Source organism: Hyla sarda, chromosome 1 (assembly GCF_029499605.1).
Source record: "Hyla sarda isolate aHylSar1 chromosome 1, aHylSar1.hap1, whole genome shotgun sequence".
Lineage (NCBI taxonomy): Eukaryota > Metazoa > Chordata > Amphibia > Anura > Hylidae > Hyla > Hyla sarda.
In genome coordinates this window covers 375097208-375121773 of record NC_079189.1, presented here as the reverse complement: position 1 = coordinate 375121773, position 24566 = coordinate 375097208, and the positions used below count along the sequence as shown (strand labels likewise).

At 38.9% G+C, this 24566-nt stretch overlaps 1 protein-coding gene across 6 annotated transcripts in view; it reads right to left on the bottom strand.

Moving 5' to 3' along the window:
- LOC130275550 (transducin-like enhancer protein 4) overlaps window positions 1–24566 on the bottom strand; it is a 129685-nt gene that overhangs the window by 4040 nt on the left and 101079 nt on the right. For all 6 annotated transcript variants that reach the window (XM_056523640.1, XM_056523659.1, XM_056523650.1 and 3 more), the window contains 7 exons: window positions 24263–24339; window positions 21764–22013; window positions 19557–19804; window positions 9353–9500; window positions 8714–8864; window positions 6948–7024; window positions 5544–6022 (listed from right to left, as the gene is read on the bottom strand). In XM_056523640.1, the coding sequence (XP_056379615.1) occupies window positions 5915–6022; window positions 6948–7024; window positions 8714–8864; window positions 9353–9500; window positions 19557–19804; window positions 21764–22013; window positions 24263–24339 (1059 nt within the window). In that variant the 3' untranslated portion in view covers window positions 5544–5914. The remainder of the gene's footprint in view (window positions 1–5543; window positions 6023–6947; window positions 7025–8713; window positions 8865–9352; window positions 9501–19556; window positions 19805–21763; window positions 22014–24262; window positions 24340–24566) is intronic.

The following is a 24566-nucleotide window of genomic DNA, read 5'->3' as shown; positions in this document are numbered from 1 at the left end:
AACACCTCTGTCGATCGTGCCTGCAGAGAGCCATGACTACTTACGGCTTTGTCTCAGCCCGATGCCTACTTTGGATTCATTAGCATAGCATACCCAGTGCGCTATGGAGTGCATTAAGACTGTAGCAGTCCTCCACTTCAACACAGGAATCTACTGATTTAAAACAGCAAACATGCCCTCCTCAACATGTTTCGCTGAGACATCAGCATCATCAGGAGGATGTGCAATTTGTTGTGCAATTTGTTTTAGTTTAACACATTAAAGGTTATGTTTTTAGGGGTGGTTGTTATCCAGCAAGGAATGTAGTACCCTGGGCTTTGGCCCCGAGTGGTTTGAGATTATTTCAAGGTGTAATAGCACAGCCAATCTAAGGTGTGGTGCTGTTTATGGAAGAAATTACCGTAGTTCTTGTTTACTATCCTTGGATAACACCTTTAAAGATGACCTGTGGCCTACCCCAAAAATTAGACTATGTTATTATTAAATAGCTTAGGGTACCCTGATCACACAACTTTTTTTTACAGTTTCTTGATATGCCATTCTGGCCCAGAGATACAGAGTGTTTACATTGTTGTCTGAAATTTCAGGGAATTAGTCAGATGGGTGTGAACTTAATTTTAATAAAGAGAGCCAATATCAGGTGATGGGTGGAATTATACAGTCAGGGGGTGTGTTTGTGTTAGGCATTCAGGCCCTCTGTGTACAATATTTACACCCCCTGACTGATTCCTTGAATTGTCAGACAGACAATCTGTAAACCCACAACTGTGTGATCAGGGCACCCTAAGCTATTTAATGATAATGCAATCTCATTTTTTGGGGGGTTGACCACAGGTCCTCTTTAAACTAGTCATTAACTCTGCAAAAAGTACTCAAACCAAACCTAAAGGGGTTATTCATGAATAGAAACACACAGGTAATTTATTTCCAAAACTGCTTCCTGTTTGTCTCCAGGTTGGGTGTGGTATTCCAACTTGGCTCCATTTACTTCAATGGAACGGAGCTACAGAACCACACCAAATCTGGAGACAATTACCTATGTTTTATATTCCCGGATAACCCCTTTAAGATTAATCAGGTGACTGATGCTAAGATATATGTGTAATATAACACTTTTTTCATTGCAATACTGCTATAGAGAAAAATATAGGTTCTTGGCTTACCATTTGGCCAAATAGTGTGTGACATCCCACACGATAAGGTGACCTCATTTGGGACGGACCCTACACTATAGATATGCCTCTCTTGGGCTAGCACTAAACCTACAATTGCTGTGCATGTAAGATCCAGTTATTCCCTACTTAAAACACCCAGTTGAATGGGTTGAGTGCATGTACTAAGATGGTGTCAGCATCTTCCTCCACATATGTAACATAAAAAGCAAAAAAAGTTTTTTTTGCTTTTTATGTTACAAGTGGGGAATAGCTGGATCTTACATGCCATGACACATAAAAAGGGTACAGCAGTCCATATAAAAGTCTATGGAAAGGAAAGTAGGAGTTAGAGAGTGGGGAAAGACAAAACCAGAGTGACAGCAAGAAGCTCCAGCAGCTTGCATTGAGTATTACAGCTCACCCCAGTGCTTGATTCAAAGCTGCATTGTTTAGAATGGTTTTAGAATGTCCTCTATGCTGCTGATGCTTCTAAGGGTAATCTATCAGGATATAAGGGAGCAGGATCTCCTCTTCTTAATGACAAAAGTATATGGGAGACATCATAGCCAAGCCATCATAGTCTCCAACCTGTGGCTCATGGACAACTGAAAAATAAAATATGGGGCCTACAGGATAAACTGGTAAAAATGCCATATATACCTTACAGAATGGTTAGAAATCCTACTATTTCACATGTACACATGCAACAGCTTAACTTGAAAAAAATATCTACAAGTTTAGGGAGAATTAAAACATTTTTTGTTTTTTTTCCAAATGTAACTATTTGAAACCTATTTTTTTTTTAACTTGCTGTAGTTTTTATGTGTACCATTTAGGGTATGTACAACGCACTCTAACCACTCTTTGGGGAGGGGGGCAGAAAAAAAATAAACTACAATGTTGCCAGAATTTACTATGTAATGTGTTTTTCAATGATTAAATATTGTTTAAGGAAAGTTTTTTCTGTAAAAACACACAGGTGCAGCAGTTCGTAATGATCAGGGCATTTGATGGAATATACAGCTTGGTCATAGAGTCAATATATATCCCAATCTTCTCATTCTATCTCTGGGGAAAAACCCAAAGTAACCTCCCCCTGGTGTTATCTCAAGCCATATGGGGACAGGAAGTAGAACACACACATGTTCTTCTCTTTCTCTGCATGCTGACTGCTAATCCCCTGCTAACCCCCTCCTCATTGTGCTGCACACACAGATTGAATAAGAGCTGCAAACATATGCAACTCCCACTTTAAAGGGGTTATCCAGGAATAGAAAAACAGAGCTAATTTCTTTCAAAAAGCTCCCTGCCTGTCTCCAGGTTGGGTGTGGTTCTGCAGCTTAGTTCAATTGAAATGAATGGAGAAAATCTGGACCTGGAGACAGATGGGAGTGGTTCTTGAAAGAAATTAGCTGTGTTTTTCTATTCCTGGAAAACCCCTTTAACATGCTCTAGTTTAATTTACATTGTGGCTTGGGCTACTAACCAGGCATTGGTTTAAAGGGGTTCTCCACTGGAATGCATTTTCTTTTAAATCAACAGTTGCCAGAAAGTTAAACAGATTTGTAAATTACTTTTGTTAAAAAATCTTAATCCTTCCAGTACTTATTAGCTGCTGTATGATCCACAGGAAGTTCTTTTCTTTTTTAATTTCCTTTCTGCCTGACGACAGTGCTCTCTGATGACACCTCTGTCCATGTCAGGAACTGTCCAGAGTAGGAGAGGTTTTCTATGGGGATTTGCTCCTACTCTGGACAGTTCCTGATATGGACAGAGGTGTCAGCAGAGAGTACTGTGGTCAGGTAGAAAGGAAATTCAAAAAGAAAAGAACTTCCTGTGAATCATACAGCAGCTGATAAGTACTGGAAGAATTAAGATTTTTAATAGAAGTCATTTACAAATCTGCTTATTTTTCTGGCAAAATTTGATTTAATAAAACAGGTTTTCTAGTGGAGAACCCCTTTAAAGCAAAGATTCTGGATTCAAGGTGGCTTTAGCCTTTAGAAGCAGCTCCCTCTGCAGTCATACTACTAGTATTCTTCTTTTTTAGTACTGGTGGTAGGTGAGGCAGGGTTAAGATTATCAAAAACAAACATTGAAGCAGATGATGAAATATCTATAGTATCAGACTAAAAAGGAAAATACAATATTTATATAAAAGCTAACTATAAGCTTTTATCTAGGAAGAATATTCCTTTCACATTTTTGAGCAATGTTCTATTTTTTTTAAAGGCTCAAAATCCAGGCAACATTTCAAGTCAATATGGCGGCGCAACCGAACAAGCACTAAAACAGCTTTGATCTTTCATTCTCTCTCATTTACTAGTAATAGGGTTGGTGTCTCTTAAATAAATTAACAACTTTGAGCAAAACATGAGTTTAATAAGCCAGCAAAAGAGCAAAGAAACAGAAAGCTAGTCACTGGAGTATGCTATCTAGAGCATGTGTACATCGGTGCAATGGGCACTGCAGTTACACACATGGAGCGGGTTACATACATGTTTCTGAGGAACAATTTATTCCTCATTGGTGCAGACAAAAATAGAGATATTGCTCAAAGGAACCAACCAGATGACGGTGTTCATTTTGTAACTAGTATAAGACAAGTCAGCTCACTGTATGTAATGTAAATGGGAGTTAAGTTACTTTTTCTGAATAACGGCATTTGTCAAGCATGCTGAAATGTTGTGCAGCAGGTCACAAGTTGCATACGGTGTGAGCTACCTCTCCTTACATTGGTTACTTACAATGTGCAGCAATCCCTAGAATTTAGTATTTACTTGCATTGTAATGCACTCTTTTAGTTTGAACACCATCACTACATAGGTCACATGACATGACAACTGAAAACACATGGACATTAGGTCGGTTTCTTATAACCAAGAACCCATTTGCAAAAGCAGAGAGCTGCTGCCAAGACATATTTACCTACCAAGTAATGTGGGGTGTATCATTACACCCTACTGTAAAATGTGAAGTTGCATTAGAACTTGTCCTTACCGAGTAACCCATCCAATATAAGCGGCCTTGACTAGAACAACATGGCTGCTTTCTTCTATGAACAGCACAACACTTGCCCACAGGCCGTGTTTGGTATTGGTACTCATCCACTTCAAAAGAGCTGAGCTGCAATACCAGAGACTACCCACGGACAGGTGTGGAGCTGTTTTTGGAAGAAAGCCATGTTTTCCAAACCTCAAAAAGCCTTTTAAATAATGGAAACTTAACAGTACTAAAAACAGTAAAGCATCTCTAGTTCAGATTATCTAAGATATTGTCAGGTGAAACAGAATTGGACAAGTAGATTACATCCCAATAAATCGTGGATCCCCCATGGTGCCAGAGGAGAAATGAGGGAGCCCTTACAAATATTAGGTTGCTGTCACCTGCATGTTTAAGAATTTTTAGCCCTTTACCTGAATTCATTACATCTGAAAAATGCTTTAAAACATATGAACATGGAACATGAACAAATCTCATAAGTAACATAAGAAACCTCATGCAATTAAGTTTTTTTTTAAATTTTTTTTTAAGTAATTCACTTTCAAACACTACACAGAAAGTGTTAAAGGAAACCCGACAGTTGTTTCATGCAACCTGAACCATGGCCAGCATGAAACAAACAAGGGTGGTGTTCCAAAAAAATCTGTTTAAATATGACCAGGGACAAAAAGTCAAGACGATGGGCTTTCTGATTGCTTGACCCCGTCTCACATGGCCTCAAAGACTGTCTTTTCCCCTATAGACAAATAGGTACAGCCCTGTCCATCAGACTCAGCAGAGTGGGGAGTAGCTGGCCTCCTCGACTTTTTATTTTTGTTGGGTTTTGAAGTCTATGTATGTTTCATGCTGCCTGTAGTTCAGGTAGCATGAAGCACTTGACAGAATTCTTTAAAGGGGTATCTGGTGGAATACAATTTTATTTAAATCAACTGGTGCCAGAAAGTTAAACAGATTTGTAAATTACTTCTATTAAAAAATCTTAATCCTTCCAGTATTTATCAGCTGCTGTATGCTCTTTTCTTTTTGAATTTATTTTTTTTCTGACCACAGTGCTCTCTGCTGACATCTCTGTCCATGTCAGGAACTGTCCAGAGCAGGAGCAAATCCCTACAGCAAATTTATCCTGCTCTGGACAGTTCCTGAGATGGACAGAGGTGTCAGCAGAGAGCACTGTGCATCACTTGATTTAAAAAAAATGTTTTCCACCGGAGTACCCCTTTAAGCAATAATATATATATATATATATATATATATATATATATATAAAAATATATATATATATATTTTATTATTATTATTTTTATTTATTTTTTATAAAAATGTATATTGAAATAAAAAATAAAGGCTACATTGGAAACATAGATTATATACTAAAAGCAAACTTACCTAAATTTCCATGGCCTGTACAGACTTTTTAAGTCAGTTCATTTTGTTTTTTCTTACAAAGTCTTCTTTACACAAAATAAATATGTTACAAGTATAATACACAATCCATGAACAAGTCTGATGTATAGATTAAGTCTACTTTTTCTGTGCATCTTCCACCGGCACATCATCTGAAGATTTGGTTTCAAGTTCCTAGTAAGCATTTACAACAAAATGGAAAATAGGGAGCGCGTTTGGCAAAGAAAAATAAAACTTGCTGAGGTGGGCGCTTCAGGCCCTTGGTTCCAGGAAGCAAGAAAGAAAGGAAAAAAAAAAAAAAAATTCAGAAAAGTGCTACTAGTAGCCGTCTCATTGGCAGTTGGAATTTGTCTCTAATAAATAACTTCATAGACTGTGGCTTTCTTGTCCCCTGATCCAGTGACAATGTATTTGTCATCCACAGAGATGTCACAGCTCAGCACAGATGAGGATTCTTTGGACTGTGGGAAAGGATAAACAGTAAGAAATTTGGTGCTTCCAAGAACAGCAGAAAAAAAAAAAAAACAGAGCGATTTATCTGTTTCTAAATAGACAGGACAGCATAACCAAACTGCAGTAGAATTCCTATAAACCGGCATTAATAATACACAATAGGTGCTGGATTATTGGACAGCCATAGAAAACTGAGCAACTTTCAGATAAAATTTAGCCTCTGATATGTCATTATAACTGGATTAGAAGTTTTCTATAAAGTGCATCTGTCACCTGTGTACAAGGTATGGAGGTGCAGACAAACAGTTAGGACATAAGGTGATAAAGCAGACAGTACCTTTGTAAACTTATACCGCAGCCATTATGTAGAGCCACTGAACAGTCGTAGAGGTTGGCTGGTCTCTACGACTGTCTGCTGGAATTACAGAACAGCCACAAAGTTAACAAAAGATACCGACTGTTTATCATCTGGTACCACCTGTACCTCGTGTGGAGATGACAGATGCACTTGTAAGCAAAACTCAGTTTTTTGTCTTTGTTCTTGTAAAATTCGATATTATATTGTTGATGGAAAGCAGTGACGGATTGTCAAGCTGTTTAAATGACTGGTTAAAAAATAGAACTGGTTTATGGCAACTAACAATCAATTTTTGGCTATCTAGCCCTCCCAACCTTCCATACTTAGAGTATCAGATTGCTAGTAAAACTTTGAAAGGGGGGGGGGTCGCAGCATCACGCCGTGCCACCCCCTCCATTCGTGTCTATGGGAGGGGGCTTGATGGCTAATACATAGGTGTAACGCCTCCTCCCACAGACTTGAATGGAGGGGGATAAGATGTCTAGGGATGAAGTACCCCTTTAATACACTCCAGAATTAACACTGCACAAACTGAAACGCAGTTAGTATAACATCTCTTTTATAGGTAAGCTTACCTGGAATATACTGGCTCCGTAAGGTGTTCTCCAGGCATTAAGTAGGTTGTCCTTTCCAGTGCTCACAAACCACTTCCCTGAAATCACAAAAATAATCACATTCAATGATATATTAGTCATATGTGTGCATCTAAGTCAGTATATATAGTCACCGTGTGAATCAGGTAGGGGAGAATGGACCACTGGGCCTTCTAAAACCATACTTCAGACAGAGTTTGGTTGTGTCAACCTGTGTGTTGTTGGGACTGCTAACAGTAGGTCTGTACTTTGATTTTGCTCTATAAACATTTAGAAGGAGATTCATCAAGCTCCGTAGAAGATTTATTTATTTTTGCATAAAAAAGTTGCACGTACTTGCGCATGTTCGACTTATCTATACATGCTGCAACTTTTTGATTTTTGCTTATTCCAAAGCACATTTCTGAAATCTGCTCCCGTAGTTATTATTTTAATTTTTTTATACTGTGCAGTGGTTATGTATTTATCAAAAGCGATAGTCGCTAATTATGAAGAAAAAAAGTCGTATCTCCATTTAAAAGTCTAATATGTATTCCAGGTCCAACCTGGCTTACAGAAGGTGCAGACGTCTGCAGAAAAGGACATTAACACCCACTTTAACAACTACTCTTATTCTGCATCATGAAACAAAGCTACTACAATAATGTTAATTATAGAAAAAATTAATTATATAACTAATAACTATAAATTTTAAAGGTAGAAAATGCACACCTTGTTAATTTTAGGACATTTACATGCTGGCGTACCCACTAAAGTTTAAAATTAATGTTGTGTTAAAATAGAATAAGGCACAAAATAATTGTGTAAACATTTTTACAGACTACGTAAATAACCCATATGTGTCCTTAAAAAAAAAAAACATTCATAGTAATACAGCTTCATGCACATTTTGGGGTGGGTAACGTACCAAGCAGTTTTTTCTTGTAGCTTCACTATTGTTTATGTGCTAGTTGGTGCTGCACTGCCTTCCTTCCTTCCTATTCATGGTGCGGCATAGTGTGTTTTTAATATAGTTTATTTCTGAGAGGGGTGGAATGGTTGTTGCGGGATAGATGGAGTGCAGTTATTTAGTATCAGGCAGGCCAGTCAGGATGTCACCCGATGCAGTATGCCCCCCCCCCTCCCCCTCTAGCAAAGCTACTGGTAATAAAGGGTAGATAATGAACTTCGGCTGTTAACATAAGGGAAACTTTTCTGCTTTAAAAAATGCTTTTCTAAGTGGGTTTCCCGGGTTTTGCTAACGTGCGATTTATTTATCAAGGTCGTGCGACTATTTGATAAGTAGGTCGCACATAAGCAAAAGTAAAAAATAAATGGTCATATAAAAGCCATAAGTTTGAAAAGAATGATAAATCTCCTTCTTAGCTAGAAATCATAAATATTATATAAGACTAAAATAAATTATGCCATTTTTAAATTGAATGATCACTTAGTCATCAATCCATGACATTTTGAACACAATTATTTCTGTAACATTACATCCTTTGCCATTTCATGTTAATACACACACATATATATATGTATATACAGAAGTATATTTAACAATTAGACCAGAGAGGTGCTAAAAGGCCTTTTAAGGTAATTGTTAAAGAGTCTTACAGTGACCTGTGGTAAGCTACCTTATCCACTCTAATCCTCTGAAAAATTCATGAGCAAGAAAATCAACCCTTTGGCATCAATAGCCTATAGTGTGGAAGAGAAAACACGTGAATGGAAAAATTCCAAATGTAAAACTAGTAACAACTTACCACAATGGGCAAACTTGAGGGAGAGTACACAGCTTTCATGAAGATGTAGCTGGTATTTGTCTGGCTTAGTGACATGCAAAACTTCAACATTGCTGTTCTCCATGCCTACTGCTAACCATTCACCAGTTGGACAATATCCCAATGAGAAGATCTAAAAGTAAAAAAAACAATAAAAAGGGAGTAAATGAATAAGCGCACTTGCCGCTCTTACAGAGTACACAGACTATCAAGTACCTCACTGGTCAGCAAATCTATTTTATCTACTGAGCCACTGTATAGCAATATTAGACCGTTCTATTAAATAGGACCTGTAAACTTTTATGTGTTCCTGTTTAATGCACTTACTATAATGTAATTATAAAAGAAAAAAACGAGAAAACGAATTACCTTTTGTAAAGTCCTGAACAAAATGTACCAATGTTAAACTAAATGTCGCTACAGGGTCAAATGTTATATGATGCTACTGTACAAAACAAAATTTAGACAACATCTGTGCCTCTGGGAGTACCATAAAACCAATCTTTTTAAATAAAAAAAAGTCCTTTTAGTAAATATAAAAAGGAAAGGTGTGTTACAAAGCAATCTTTGATGCACTACAGCTGTGGATGACATGAATAACTCATTTTGATCTGATGATACCTGTGAAGTAAAGTCATGTTGTTGGAGCTGTCGGCCTTCTCGCAGATCCCAGGATCGTACTGTGTTGTCCAAACCTCCAGTCCAGAGCTTGGTACCATCATTAGAAATGTCAATACAGCTGGCTCCATCTGTGTGGCCCTGGAATTGCCTGATAAGACAAACAAAAAAAGCAACATATTTAGCAAAATGAACAGCAAACAAGTACATACCAGTAAATAAAGACACATATGCTACAACATAAAATGATAAGTATTATCAAAACGACTTTCCTAAACAACAAACAATCTCGTCTCTGAAGGCTTGTCAAAACAAAATGAGGAGATGTCGGAGCATAATTGTACATTTATTCACAAAGACACTTCTCTGCATTAAGCAGCTTTTCACATATTTTAGAATACAACATTTGTATTATTGCCAAAATAAAATTGTAGCAATTAGGTCACCCAGGCAGCTTTTGGAAGCTAGGATGTAGTCCTCGGAGTCTACATTTAATAAATAGGAAAAAGGAAATTCAAGAGATGTAAAACATGAGGCACAAAAGTGTTTGATCAACATAAAAAAATGTTGTTAAATAAATCTATGTGTAATTATCTGTATGTTACATTGATCCAAAGCACTGATTTGTCACTAAAGACAGAACGCTTTTTAGTCCATTGCAATTAGGGTTTCCAGTTCACAACACTACAGCAAACAAAGGCAATGGTGGTTGGCTGTCAAAAGCAAGACACCTAATGGACACTGTGACATCAAATTTCATTCTGCTAACTTTCCCCAAAAATGGGCAGATAGAGGGGTGTACAATAAAGGTGCCATTTGTGTCTGAATGGTGGACAACGAAACTGTGGGAGCGGCTTCTGCTTCTCATATTTTTAATGGTGGTCTGTCTGAGCCAGTTTAAATTGTGTGCCCTCACGTAACCCCTTCTAATAACAGCTTTAAGAACGGCCTAGATGGTGGGAAATTGTTGAAACATCCATCCTGCTCCTCTTAAGCTACAAAGTCCGCACACATGTCTAGCAGTCAATGATCTCTCATTAAGAGGTACACTGCCCAAAAGTAGCCTTTAATTATTTTTTTTTTTTTAAATAGAGCAGCGTGGAAGCACTTTTACGCCCTCTTGTGATAAGACCCAGTATTATCAGACCACACCTGTGATCATTTACATATCAACCTGAGACATAACGACATGCAGAGTTTTACAGCATTCCATTATTTATATCTGGTGCATTATTTATTTTGCTATGAAAACACATATTAAAACTACTGCTACTAAATACTAATCTCAAACCCCTGTAGGTTGAGTATACATTATACACATTGATACTCTGTTACTCTGCCAGCAAACCTTAAAGGAGTAGTCCGGCGCGCACTTTTCTCATTTTATCCCGTCCGGGCTGCAAAATAAAAGAAAACACACTTTTTCTTACTTGCCAACGAGCCCCCCATAGCTCAGGTACAGGTGTTCGGTCCCCGGGCTGTGTTCTTCTAAGTTCCTGTTAGCCCGGCACGTCACACTGAGCTTCAGCCTATCACCGGCCGAGGAGGGACATCGCTACAGCCGGTGATAGGGAGAAGGTCCGTGTGACGTGCCGGGCTAACAGGAAGTAAGAAGAATACAGCCCGGGGACCAAACACCTGTACCGGAGTGTACCGGAGCTGTGGGGGCTCGTTGGCAGGTAAGAGAAAGTGTTTTCTTTTCTCATTTTATCCCATCCGGGCTGCAAAATTAAAGTGCGTGCCGGACTACTCCTTTAAGTCTTTAGAACACCACAGTATCTTGTGACAAATAAGAACTTACTGGAGGGGAATTCCTGAATACAACTTAAGGGTACGTTCACACATGCAGATTTTCACAGCGTATTTAGCTGCGCTGGTGAAGGCCCGCTCTATGCTGGCTTTACATGTGCCTGCTGGTAGCAGCAATACGCCACTACCAGCAGACAAAGTGCAGCGATGTGCGCGGTGTACTCGCACATCACGGCCGCTCTCCCTGCTGAGCAAGCGTATTGCCGCTACCAGCAGGCACATATAAAGCCTGCATAGAGCGGGCCTTCACCAGCAGATTTGCAGCGTAAAATACACTGTGAATCTGCGTGTGTGAACGTACCCTAAGAGTGTATAACAACTACTGAGATGTAAAAGTATTCAAGTACAAAATGGCAACAGTGAAATATATGAGGAATACAGATGATCTTTATCACACCTAACCCTAGGTTATCTACAATCGATTATACAAAAAACTAAGATAATTTACTGGAATAAATAAACCTTTAGCTTACACAAAGATTACAAATAAATATAATTTTACACAGCGACATTAGCACCACTATGGCGATATCTAATTTAGGGTAGGGTCACACGGAGCGCATCCGCAGCTGATTTCACGTGACTGTTGCGGCTGGGTAGCTGTGTGTCACAGTGTAGCAGACACGCAGCAGGAAATCCGCTGCTACAAGCAGACACACAGAGCTACCCATTCACAGTAGGGAGCTCGCTCTTGTTACTGCCGTCGGGCATCCACGTTGTATTTCATATGGGTTCCATGAGACCCTAACCTTAACTGAAGTTTAGTCAAAACAGAACAAAACTCCCAACAAGTAATACAACTGATGAAGTGACATTACTTACATTAAAGGGGTACTCCGGTGGAAAATATATTTTATTTAAATCAACTGGTGCCAGAAAGTTAAACAGATTTGTGAATTACTTCTATTAAAAAAATGTTAATCCTTCCAGTACTTATCAGCTGGTGTATACTACAGAGGAAGTTCTTTTCTTTATTAATTTTTTTTCTGTCTGACCACAGTGCTCTCTGCTGACACCTCTGTCCATGTCAGGAACTGTCCATAGCAGAAGAGGTTTACTATGGGGATTTTCTCCTAATCTGGACAGTTCTTAAAAATGGACAGAGTTGTCAGCAGAGAGTGCTGTAGTTAGAAAGAAAGGAAATTCAAATGGAAAAGAACTTCCTATGTAGTATATACCAGCTAATAAGTACTGAAAGGATTAAGATTTTTAAACCAAAGTAATTTACAAATCTGTTCAACTTTCTGCCCCAGTCGATTTAAAGAAAAATGTTTTCCAGTGGAGTACCCCTTTAAAAAGATTTGTAAATTACTTCTATTGAAAAATGATATTCCTTACAGTACTTATCAGCTGCTGTATATGCTCCATAGGAAGTTTTATTTCTTCTGTCCAGAGCAGGAGATGTTTGCTATGGACAGTTCCTGAAACGGATAGAGGTGTCAGCAGAGAGCACTGTGGTCAGACAGAAAATAACTCCAGAAAGAAATACAACTTCCTCTGGAGCATACAGCTGATAAGTACTGGAAGGATTAAGATTTTTAAATAGAACTAATTTACAAATCTGTTAAAAATTTCTGGCACCAGTTGCTACAAAAAAGATCCCCCCTTTAACCTCTTAAGGATGCATGGGGTACCTGTACGTACTGCTCCCACTCTAGCGATATCATGTGGGGTCACACGGTGACCCCGAGTCATATCGGGTTGATCCCAACGGCTAACGGTAGCCGTGACCCCTGGCTAATACCGGACATCACCGATCGCGGTAATGTACGGTATTAACCCTTTAGATGCGGCAATCAAACTTTGATCGCCGCGTCTAAAATAAAAAAATAAATAAATAAAACATTCCCGGTAGCTCAGTCGAGCTGATCAAAACCACTGTGGTGAAAAAGCGAGGAGGGCCCCTACCTGCCTCCTCATTGTCGGATCGCCGAATGACTGCTCCATACCTGAGATCCAGGCAGGAGCAGTGGAGCGCCGATAACACCAATCAATGCAATGCTATGGCATAGCATTGATAAGTGTCTGCAATCAGTATAATGCACGTTATAGTCCCCTATGGGAGCTATAACATTGCAAAAAAAAAGTGTAAAAAAATTAGTTAATAGTTAAAAAGTTAATAAAGATGATTTAACCCCTTCTCTAATAAAAGTTTGAATCACCCCCCCCCCCCCTTTTTATAAAAAAACCCTGTGTAAATAAAAATATAAACATATGTGGTATCGCCGCGTGCGCAAATGTCCAAAATTGCGCATTTTTTTATCACTTTCATACCATAAAAAAAATGAATAAAAAGCGATCAAAAAGTCTGATCAAAACAAAAATGGTATCGATAAAGACTTCAGCAAAACAAAAAAAATTTTAATAAATAATATCGCCATTTTGTATTTTTTGGGGGCTTCCATTTCTATGCAGTGCAAAAAATGAGCCCTCATAATTTTTTTTTTTAAGTTATAGGGGTCAGGAGAGGACATACATTTTCTTGCATGAACCATAGTTATTTTTCCCAGAAGTAAGACGAAATCAAACCTATATAAGTTGGGTATCATTTTAAGCGTATGGAGCTACAGAATAAAGATAAGGTGTCATTTTTACCGAAAAATGCACTGCGTAGAGACGGAAGCCCCCAAAAGTTACAAAATGGCGCTGTAGATTTTTGGGTAAAATGACTGATGTCATTACAAAGTAGAATTGGTGGCGCAAAAAAAAAAAAAAAAAAAAAAAAAAGCCATCATATGGGTCTGTAGGTGAAAATTGAAAGGGTTATGATTTTTAAAAGGTGAGGAGGAAAAACTAAAGTGCTAAAACGGAAAAACCCTGAGTCCTTAAGGGGTTAAATCCAGCGATTGTTTTTAATTCTGAATTTTGCCCAGGCTGCCACAATAAAAATTTCACTTATGTTTCTCTGCTTCCTCAATGCCACTGGAATCGGTCTCCCATCTTTCAGCCCCGGTCTTCTTCCGGCTCTTTGTGCCCAACCTGTCACACTGTGCTGCAGTGTCAATGGAACGGGCCTGGCCTTGTTCCTGGTGCCCAGGTCTGTTACATCACACTGCAACTCAGCCCATCACTGGCAAGGTGGGACATTGTTGTGGTTGGTGATTAGCTAAGCTGCCGAGTTACAGGTCGGCCATCAAGTGCCAGAAGACGACCAGGGCTTAAGGATGGGGGACTGTTTCTAGCACCACAAGGTGAGCTGCGGAAGGCAAAGGTAGCGTTTATTATATTTATTGCAGCAGCCCGGGCAGAATATATATAAAAAAAAAATAAAAAAAAATCCATAAATCGCAGGATAACCCCTTTAAGATGATGCTGTCAGTAGAACAGGAGCTGGTCAAGGGACCTTGTTACTCTATAACACCATAAAGACAAAAGACAAAATATGGACCAGAAGCATATTTCATATAAACTTTTAAAAGGGCCTTAACAGTTGTGAGTCAAGGTGAACCATTCATACTGACTTTCTGATCTAAAAAACTAAAACTAAATAGGCTTTATAGGTGCATCTGAAACTAACATTTTCTGGAAATAGTTGAAAACCAGTTTTTCTTCCCCCCTATCAACTACACATCAAAAGATGAAGAAAAAGAGAATTTTTTTTTTTTTTGTAAAAACAGGTTTGTGCTGACCTAGAACATCCAGGAGCTAGCGGGTTTAGCCATTTAAAGGCATGTTAGCCTCCCATCATAAATCTCTCAGCACACCTTTTTATTCTTAAGGCAACTTATCCATTCCTTGAATGCCAGTTCTATGAAAATTGGAGAAATAACAAATGGAAAAATATTGGCGTCAAGTGCTGCCTAGATTAGTTTCTAAAGGCTAAGCCACCAATGTTGGGGTATGTATCAGAATTTTTCCATCCTCCGACCCATATGAGGGCTTTTTTTTGCACAGCCAATTGTACTTTGTATTGATACCTTTCATTTTCACATAAAATGTACGGAGCAACAAAAAAAAAAAAAAAAAATAAAATAAATTGTAGCAGAAAATTTAAAAACAACACATTTTGCAACTTTTAAGGGGTTTAGTTTTCACACAATGGCCCTCATTTACTACTGCAAACCAGACATGTTTTGTCGGGTTGTGTGCCAGATTCTGTCGTATTGCGCAAGAAATTCTGTCTGCGCCAGATTTTGCGCCAGAATTGAAAAAAAAACCCGACTAAGGGTACATTCACACGCGTGGATTTTCATAGCATATTTAGCTGCGGATCCACTGGTGAAGGCCCGCTCTATGCTGGCTTTACATGTGCCTGCTGGTAGCGGCAATACGCCGCTACCAGCAGACAGTGCAGCGATGTGCGCGGCGTACTCGCACATCGCAGCCACTCCCCCTGCTCTGAGCTAGGCAGAGATTTCCCGCGATGTGCGAATATACTGCAACTCGCAAATCGCAGTGTGTCTGCTGGTAGTGGCATATTGCCGCTGCAAGCAGGCACATGTAAAGTCTGCATAGAGCGGGCCTTCACCAGTGGATTTGCAGCATAAAATACGCTGTAAATCCGCGCGTGTGAACGTACCCTAACTCTCCACCTTGCTAAGAAAAACCCGAAAAGGGGCGTGGCCACATGGGGAATGGGCGTGTTCTCAGGAAAGGGGCGTGTTCCCAACATTTTCACAAAAACCCAACATATTTACTAAGGTTTCCACATAAAATGTGGTGGATTTGAGCTGAGGAAAACCCCACAGATCAGAGGATGTGTAAAAAAAGCAAAGTGTAGGGAAAGTGGAAAATGTAGGGAAACTTTAGTAAATACCGTGGAAAATAAATTTTAGCAAATTTAAACCCACAAAGAAACCTACACAACACTCTTAGTAAATGAGGGCCAATGTATTTATGGTAAAACTGACAGGTTTTCTTTATCATGTGGATCAATATGATTAAAATAACCATGTTTACATGCTTTTCTATTATCGTACTGCTTTTTTTCTGTATACAGGGCTGTATGAAGGCTCTTTTTTACGCTGTTATCTGTAGCTTTTATTGGTATCACTTATGTGTATATAACTATTTGGTCACTTTTTATTGCATTTTTTGGGATGAGATGTAACCAAAAATTAGTAATTTTGGACTTTGGTATTTCTTTAACGTTTACGCCGTCTACTGTGCGGGATCATTAACATTATATTTTAAAAGATCAGACATTTCTGCACATGGGAAAAATGTGCGATTTTTTATTTTTTTATTTGAGGAGGGGATTATTTATTTTTTACTTATCAATTAATCCATCTTTAAGTTCCCAAAGGGGACTATTCATAACTATCTATTGAATGCTATTACTTTTAGGTGCACAGACACAGCACTGATCAGTTATATTGGCAATCTACTTGTATAGTCTGCCAGAAGGCCATAGAAGAAGATTGCTGGAAACTGCTGTGGAATAGGTGACCAGAGCTAATGCCGCCATCTTTACTTGCCTTAGGAGCCCCACACACACACACTTTAGATGCTATGATAAGAATAAATTACTGCATCAGAAGGATTAATGGCGGACATCCGCATCAACTTTTACTGTAATCTGGTGTGTAATATAGAGGATACTGCTGCAATAGAACAGGAAGGTTCATCTCATTAGGCTTAGGGGCCAAGATGAAACAAGAAAGAGAAATAAAAAAATATATCACCAAAAAGTCTTAAAAAATGTGTTTAACCTAAAAACTTGTTTTAAACAATAGGTCAATTTTAGATGACACAATTCTTGAAGTATATTCCCTAAGTATATGTGCTGTAACCTACATAGGATAAGGATATGTAGTGCTTCAGTAAAAAAAAAACGCACGTCCGCTTGGACCTATCAAATAAGCTTTATTAAAGGGGTACTCCGGTGGAAAACTTATTTTTTTTTAAATGAACTGGTGCCAGAAAGTTAAACAGATTTGTAAATTACTTCTATTAAACAATCTTAATCCTTTCAGTACTTTTTAGCAGCGGTTTGCTACAGAGGAAAATCTTAATTTTTAAAATTTCTTTTTTGTGTTGTCCACAGTGCTCTCTGCTGACTCCTGATGCCCATATGGAGGAATTGTCCAGAGCAGGAGAAAATCCCCATAGCAAACTATGCTACTTTGGACAGTTCCTGATACGGGCATCAGGTGTCAGCAGAGAGCACTGTGGACAACACAAAAAAGAAATTCAAAAAGTAAAGAATTTCCTCTGTAGTATACAGCTGCTAAAAAGTACCAAAAGGAATAAGATTTCTGCAACCAGTTCATAAAAAAATAAATTAAAAAAAACTGTTTTCCACCAGAGTACCCCTTTAATGAGGTATCTAGTTAAGTCTTGTCTGTGTGATTTTTGCCTGCACCCTTTAAGAAAAGTGTGTGAGCCATCAGTATTAACCTGAAGGGAGCGACGCCTTTACTAATCAGCACTGTCATTTCGCCTGAAGACCGTCATCACATGAAAGGGAGAGACAAATCAGCTATTTCATCAGGTGACACCATCTTGGGCTTTGACTGCCCGAAAATTATTGTGATGTTCATTGATTTGCAACCCTCAAGATTACATAGAAGAGCGCAAAATACAGGGTGGGTGGGAACGGGAAAAACACCCATCCAATCCATTGACAAGCCAGTGGAGAGAAGACATTTATGGATTGTAAAGCACTGATACGGGTTATTATAATTCATCAAATCACAGTCTATGATCCTGGGTTAAAGTCCTGCTCAGCCATTTTACTGCTCCAGGAAACAAAAGCATGTACTGGAGAACAATCTGAGCTCATGAACCTTCTGTAACACTTTTATTACTACTCCAATGCTAAACTGCTGATAACAGTGTCCAGTCTGCCAATACCGATATGGTAGATCAGTAAAAATAGACGTTCACCACAAATCCTTTATCAAGATACCGCACATACTGGGCAACTTGGGCAGCATTTTCTATCATGTCCACTTGTGACACCATTTTGAACAGGAATGGACAAGTGTCATTTAGGGTCCTGCAATCTTACAGGTATACGGCCATCCTTAAACAGGTGGAGGCAACCATGTATAAAAATGTATTATTAAACTGGTTGTAACTTTAGGCCCTTATACATATTAGGCTTTGGACAACCATCTACTGTTTATGAGGGCCTTCCAACTTTTCCCCAACTGACGATGATGTGGAGAAAGAGGATTGGGCGATGTTGAATTTTAACTGCCCAATCCTTTTGTTATTTGAGAGTTTGCCAGCTGTTTACACCCTCTTGCTGCATTCACGTGTTTATATGAATGGAAGGATCTAGAGCAGTGTTGTCCAACTAGTATGCCTCCAGCTATAGTTGTAGTTTTGTAACAGCTAGAGGCACACAGGTTGGCAATCACGTCTCTTGAGAGATAGCGGTCAGCCATACATATGTATGCAAAGGGCCAGACTGACAATCTTAAAGGGACATTCCACCCAAATACATCTTATCCCCTATCCAAAGGATAGGGGATAAGATGTCTGATCTCCGTGCAGCACCCGCATTCTATGCGGGGCTGCGTCTCCAGTCTTGCAAACCTCTTTGTTTCCAGGACTGGAAACATAACGTCAAGCCACACCCCCTCCATTCATGTCTATAGGAGGGGGCGTGATGTCAGTCACGCCCCCTCCTATAGACATGAATGGAGGCGTGACATCACGTTTCCAGTCCCGGAAACAAAGAGGTTTAGGAGACTGGAGATGCCGCCCTGCATAGAATGCGGGTGCTGCACGGAGATCGCGGGGGGACCCAAGCGATCAGACATCTTATCCCCTATCCTTTGGATAGGGGATAAGATGTATTTGGCCGGAATACCCCTTTAATTGATCAGAATATGTATAAAATAAGCATCAGCTTTCAATTCTACATTATAGGAAGCAAGATCTATTCCATTTATGGATTTTTGTTTTGAACTTTAGCTTCAGCTGCTGTTCTAGTGTATGTATTCTTTATCACAATGACAGCTTACAAAATCCAGGGCTTGCCAATATTTATCAAGTTCATTGATATATTAGAGATCTCTCTTTTGAAGACTACTGGATACCAGGAAATGTGGCAGACATCAGATAACAAGTTCCCGCTGCCATTGAGGTCATGAGATAACAGCATAAGGTACTCTGAAGATAATGCCTCGTATATTGACCTTGAGATTCTAAGAATTATGTCAAAATAACAGTGTCCTCTGATTCTTACAGCAGATAAACAGATTGGCAGTATGCAACAAATACTAACTGGCAGCAGCGAATAGACAGCTAAACAGAGCATTCTAAAAGGTAAGAGATTTCAACTAGTACATAAATATATATGTGTAGACTTATCTAAATAACTATAATTTCATACGATGCACAATAATAAATAAAATAGATACATCATGTACTTGCATATATAAATAATACACACAGGAATACAGTTGGTCCCATTCCCGTTCAGACAAACAAATGATGTACATACCTTACTAAGGTCTGATTGTGCAAGTCCCACACTGCAATGTTGCCATCACTACAGCAGGAGAAGCAGACTTTGGAATCGGGGCTGATGGCCAGAGCATAGCAGGCAGGAGCAGATGATGTCAGCTCGGCTTTTATACGTGGGGTAGGTGCTGCCAGGTCCCATATGGATAACGTGCTGGCTTCCCCTCCAACTATCAGAGTGCGCCCATCGGGGAGTAATCTACAGGAGCGGATGTAGTTATCTCTGTTCTGCAGAGACAAAAGCCATTGGGATAGGAGATCGGTACTTACATAGTCTGTCTGTTACACATTCAAGTGTTTTCATTGTTCTATATACAGAGCAGTTGTTTTAGAAATGTTCTTTTTACCTTGTGCTTTATAAAATAAAACTCATTGGTGATGGGTTAAACGCTACACAGGAAACCTCTAAAAGCACAAACATTCCCTTCTGGTTCTAATGAGCCATTTGCAGTTATGACAATGATAAAGTGGATTAATACCAAGAAATTACATGACATTAGGCAAGTACTTAAACTTGATCTTAAATTCAGTGTTGGGGGATAATTCATCTTAATTAGCATCAAAATCCCAGGCTGGAAAGTCAACCCAAACTTTCCAACGCTGAACAACTTGGCACTACATGATATATACAGTTCAGTGCAGAAGTCAATATGCTAATAGATAAAATATTGTCTCCACTATTTTACATCCTATTATTAATCCACAATGTATGCTAAATTAATGTCATTATTCAGTTCTACATAAAAGGTTACCACCCTCCAGAGAATATCTATTTGTGGCTTCAGGCTAAAATAAGTTATTAATCATTGCACCACACGTCTTTAAGTGTTCTTTTTCTTTTATTTTTTAATAAGTATTTGGCCAGAACTCTTTTTGACAGCTATAAAATCTTAAACATTCAATATCTCTATAATAAAAACCCGAGATTATACTGTACATAGTTATTGCTATTTAAAGAGAGTTTCCAGTATCTCCATTTTTGTAGGTCATTTGCTTTACAATTCATATATCTCACTGGCTATTACGTTATTTGTAGTTCACTTATCTATCTTTACTGAGAAGGAACTAGGTTCTCTATACATTTAAAGGGGTACTCCAGTGGAAAACTATATTTTTTTTTTCAAAAGAACTGATGACAGAAAGTTAAACAGATTTGTAAGTTACTTGTATTTAAAAATCTTAATCCTTCCAGTACTTATTAGCTGCTGTAAACAGAGGAAGTTGTATTTCTTTGTGGAGCTCTTTCCAGTCTGACCACACTGCTGCTGACACCTCTGTCCATGTCAGGAACTGTCCAGAGTACAAGCAAATCCCCATAGCAAACCTCTCCTACTTTAGACAGTTCCCGATACGGACAGAGGTGTCAGCAGAGAGCACTGTGGTCAGACTTCAGAACTCCAGAAAGAAATACAACTTCCTCTGTAGTATACAGCAGCTGATAAGTACCGGAAGGATTAAGATTTTTTTAATAGAAGTAATTTTAATAGAAGTAATTTACAAATCTGTTTCACCAGTTCATTTGAAAAAAATAAAAAATAAAAAAGTTTTCCACTGCAAACATCTTATCCCCTATCAAAAGGATCGGTCCAGATGGTGTCAAAACCCCAGTATGCAGCAAATGCCAGTTCAGCCAGTCACTGGCCGAGGTGGAGTACCTCTTCAATCGATGACTGGTTGAGCAGGGAGACACAGTGTGTGTGTGTATTTGTATAGAAAACCCTGTATTTATTTTTAAACACAAACAACAACGTATCAGCTTTAAGTTGAGAATTAAACTTTTAGGGTAGGGTCACATGTAGCGCATACACAGCATATTTTTTACTGGGGATGCGCCATCGGCAGTCACAAGAGCAGGCTACCTGCTGTGGCTGGGTAGCTCTGTGCATCTTCTCATAGCGACAGATTTTCCACTGCACATCTGCTACTAGCAGGCACTGTGTCTGCAGCATAAAATCTGCTGCTACAAGCGGACACCCAGAGCTACCCAGCCACAGCAGGGAGCTTGCTCTTGAGACTGCCATGGGTACATCCACAGCAGAAAATATGTTGCAGATGCACTACATGTAAATAGACCCTTAACAATGTTTAGGGTTTAGGAAATCTGCTCACATAGCAATAGTTCATTGATATAAATATTGAAATATTTAGATAAAATTAATTAATTGCTATAAAATTATTGGTGCTTACCAAGCAGTCCAGCTGAGAGACCGGGCTTTTGTTCCCTGGGTGACTTATGTCCCAGACTTTGACACATCCCTTTCCACCAGTGTACACATGTCTTGTGGGGTTGCTGATGGTAACTGCACAAACCACTTCTCCATGATTTAGTGTGTTTATCTGTCGCGCGTGCCGAGGGATTCCTGGGCCAATGAGAGCATCAGGAGGGAATGGAACCGGCTGCATCTGGCCGTCAGCACTTACATGGAATGAATATGCCCTAGTTGGAAAAAAGAAACAGGATATTTAAGTAAAAAAAATACTTTCTTAGGAAGAAACTTTCTTAGCTAAAATGAAAAATTAGCTTAAGTTGTACTAAAACAAACCAAATATGAGAGTATCTCACCTTAGATGGCAGAAAAAAACACTAGTCATACATCTAACCCATCTTATATTAAAATATAAAAAAAAGTTTTATGGGTACTTAAAAAACATACACAGAGAAAAATTCATTAGTTTTCATTTTCTCTCATGAATGGAAGTAAATCCTCATCCAAACTCATCAGTTTTAGCCTCCACACCTCCCTCATCATACTTTAACCTTAATAACCCTCTTAAGCATTGGCAGCAGCCTTGTTTTGATTTAGAAGTTATCTATTGGCATTCCCAAAGCAATTTTCCTTGAAAACAATGTATTCCAAAAGATACATAAACGCAACTCTAGATTTAGGCTATAAACCATAAACTAAGCTGAAACGGACACATTTTATTAATAGAAAAAAACCACCAAATCAAAACAAAATGAAATGAAAATAGTCATGGCCGTAAATGTTGGCACCCCTGAAATTTTTCTAGAAAATTAAGTATTTCTCACAGAAAAGGATTGCAGTAACAAGTGTTTTGCTATACACATGTTTTTTTCCCTTTGTGTGTATTGGAACTAAACCAAAAAAAGGGAGGAAAAAAGCAAATTGGACATAATGTCACCAAACTCCAAAAATGGGCTGGACAAAATTATTGGCACCCTTAACTTAATATTTGGTTGCACACCCTTTGGAAAAAATAACTGAAATCAGTCTCTTCCTATAACCATCAATAAGCTTCTTACACCTCTCAGCTGGAATGTTAGACCACTCTTCCTTTGCACCTGCTCCAGGTCTGTCTTATTGGAAGGGCACCTTCTCCCAACAGCAATTTTAAGATCTCTCCACAGGTGTTCAATGGGATTTAGATCTGGACTCATTGCTGCCACTTCAGAACTCTCCAGCGCTTTGTTGCCATCCATTTCTGGGTGCTTTTTGACGTATGTTTGGGGTCATTGTCCTGCTGGAAGACCAAAGATCTCGGACGCAAACCCAGCTTTCTGACACTGGCTGTAACCGTGCAACCCAAAATCGGTTGGTAATCCTCAGATGTCATGATGCCTTTCACACATTCAAGGCACCCAGTGCCAGAGGCAGCAAAGCAACCCCAAAACATCACTGAACCTCCACCATATTTCACTGTAGGTACTGTGTTCTTTTCTTTGTAGGCCTCATTCCATTTTCGGTAAACAGTAGAATGATATGCTTTACCAAAAAGCTCTATCTTGGTCTCATCTGTCCACAAGACGTTTTCCCAGAAGGATTTTGGCTTCCTCAAGTTCATTTTGCCAAAATGTAGTCTTGCTTTTTAATGTATCTGTCAGCAGTGGGGTCCTCCTGGGACTCCTGCAATAGTGTTTCATTTCATTTAAATGTCGACGGATAGTTTGCGCTGACACTGATGCTCCTTGTGCCTGCAGGACAGCTTGAATATCTTTGGAACTTGTTTGAGGCTGCTTATCCACCATCAGGACTATCCATCAATTTATCTCTTCCATCCATGCCCAGGGAGATTAGCTACAGTGTCATGGTTTGCAAACTTCATGATAATGTTGCGCACTGTGGACAAAGGCAAATCTAGATCTCTGGAGATGGACTTGTAACCTCGAGATTGTTTATCTTTTTCCACAATTTTGGTTCTCAAGTCCTCAGACTGTTCTCTTCTCCTCTTTCGGTTGCCCATGCTTAGTGTGGCGCACACAGACACACAATGCAAAGACTAAGTGAACTTCTCTCCTTTTTATCTGCTTTCAGGTGTGATTTTTATATTGTCCACACCTGTTACTTGCCCCAGGTGAGTTTAAAGGAGCATCACATGTTTGAAACAATCTTATTTATCAACAATTTTGAAAGGGTGCCAATTTATTTTGTCCAGCCCATTTTTGGAGTTTGGTGTGACATTATGTCTAATTAGCTTTTTTTGCTCCTTTTTTGGTTTAGTTCCAATACACACAAAGGGAATAAACATGTGTATAAGCAAAACGTGTGTTACTGCAATCCTTTTCTGTGAGAAATGCTTCATTTTCTAGAAAAATTTCAGGGGTGCCAACATTTACGGCCATGACTGTATAAGGCCAAAGAAGAACAAATCATTTTGATGTCAAAGATATAAAGAACGTAAAGCTGCAAATATGATATGTAAGAAGGATAAATATAAACTACTCACGGCTTTCCACCTGGGATGCCTGTCAGATTTGGAGGCATTCCTGGAACACGCATATGATGATGTGGGTCAAAACCAACCTAAACAGTAATGGTGGAAACATGAGCATGATTGTATGACCAGAGATCTCAATGACAACAAATGTAGTGGAAACATCCCCTGCTACCACCTTAAATAACTGATGTTTACTAAGAATTTAGGTATGCTAGATATTCTAATTCTTCTTCCATTAAAATGAACATTGCAAACCTACTCACTGGAATGCATTATGATGTTGATCAGCTCTATATCACATTTTTCTTCTGAA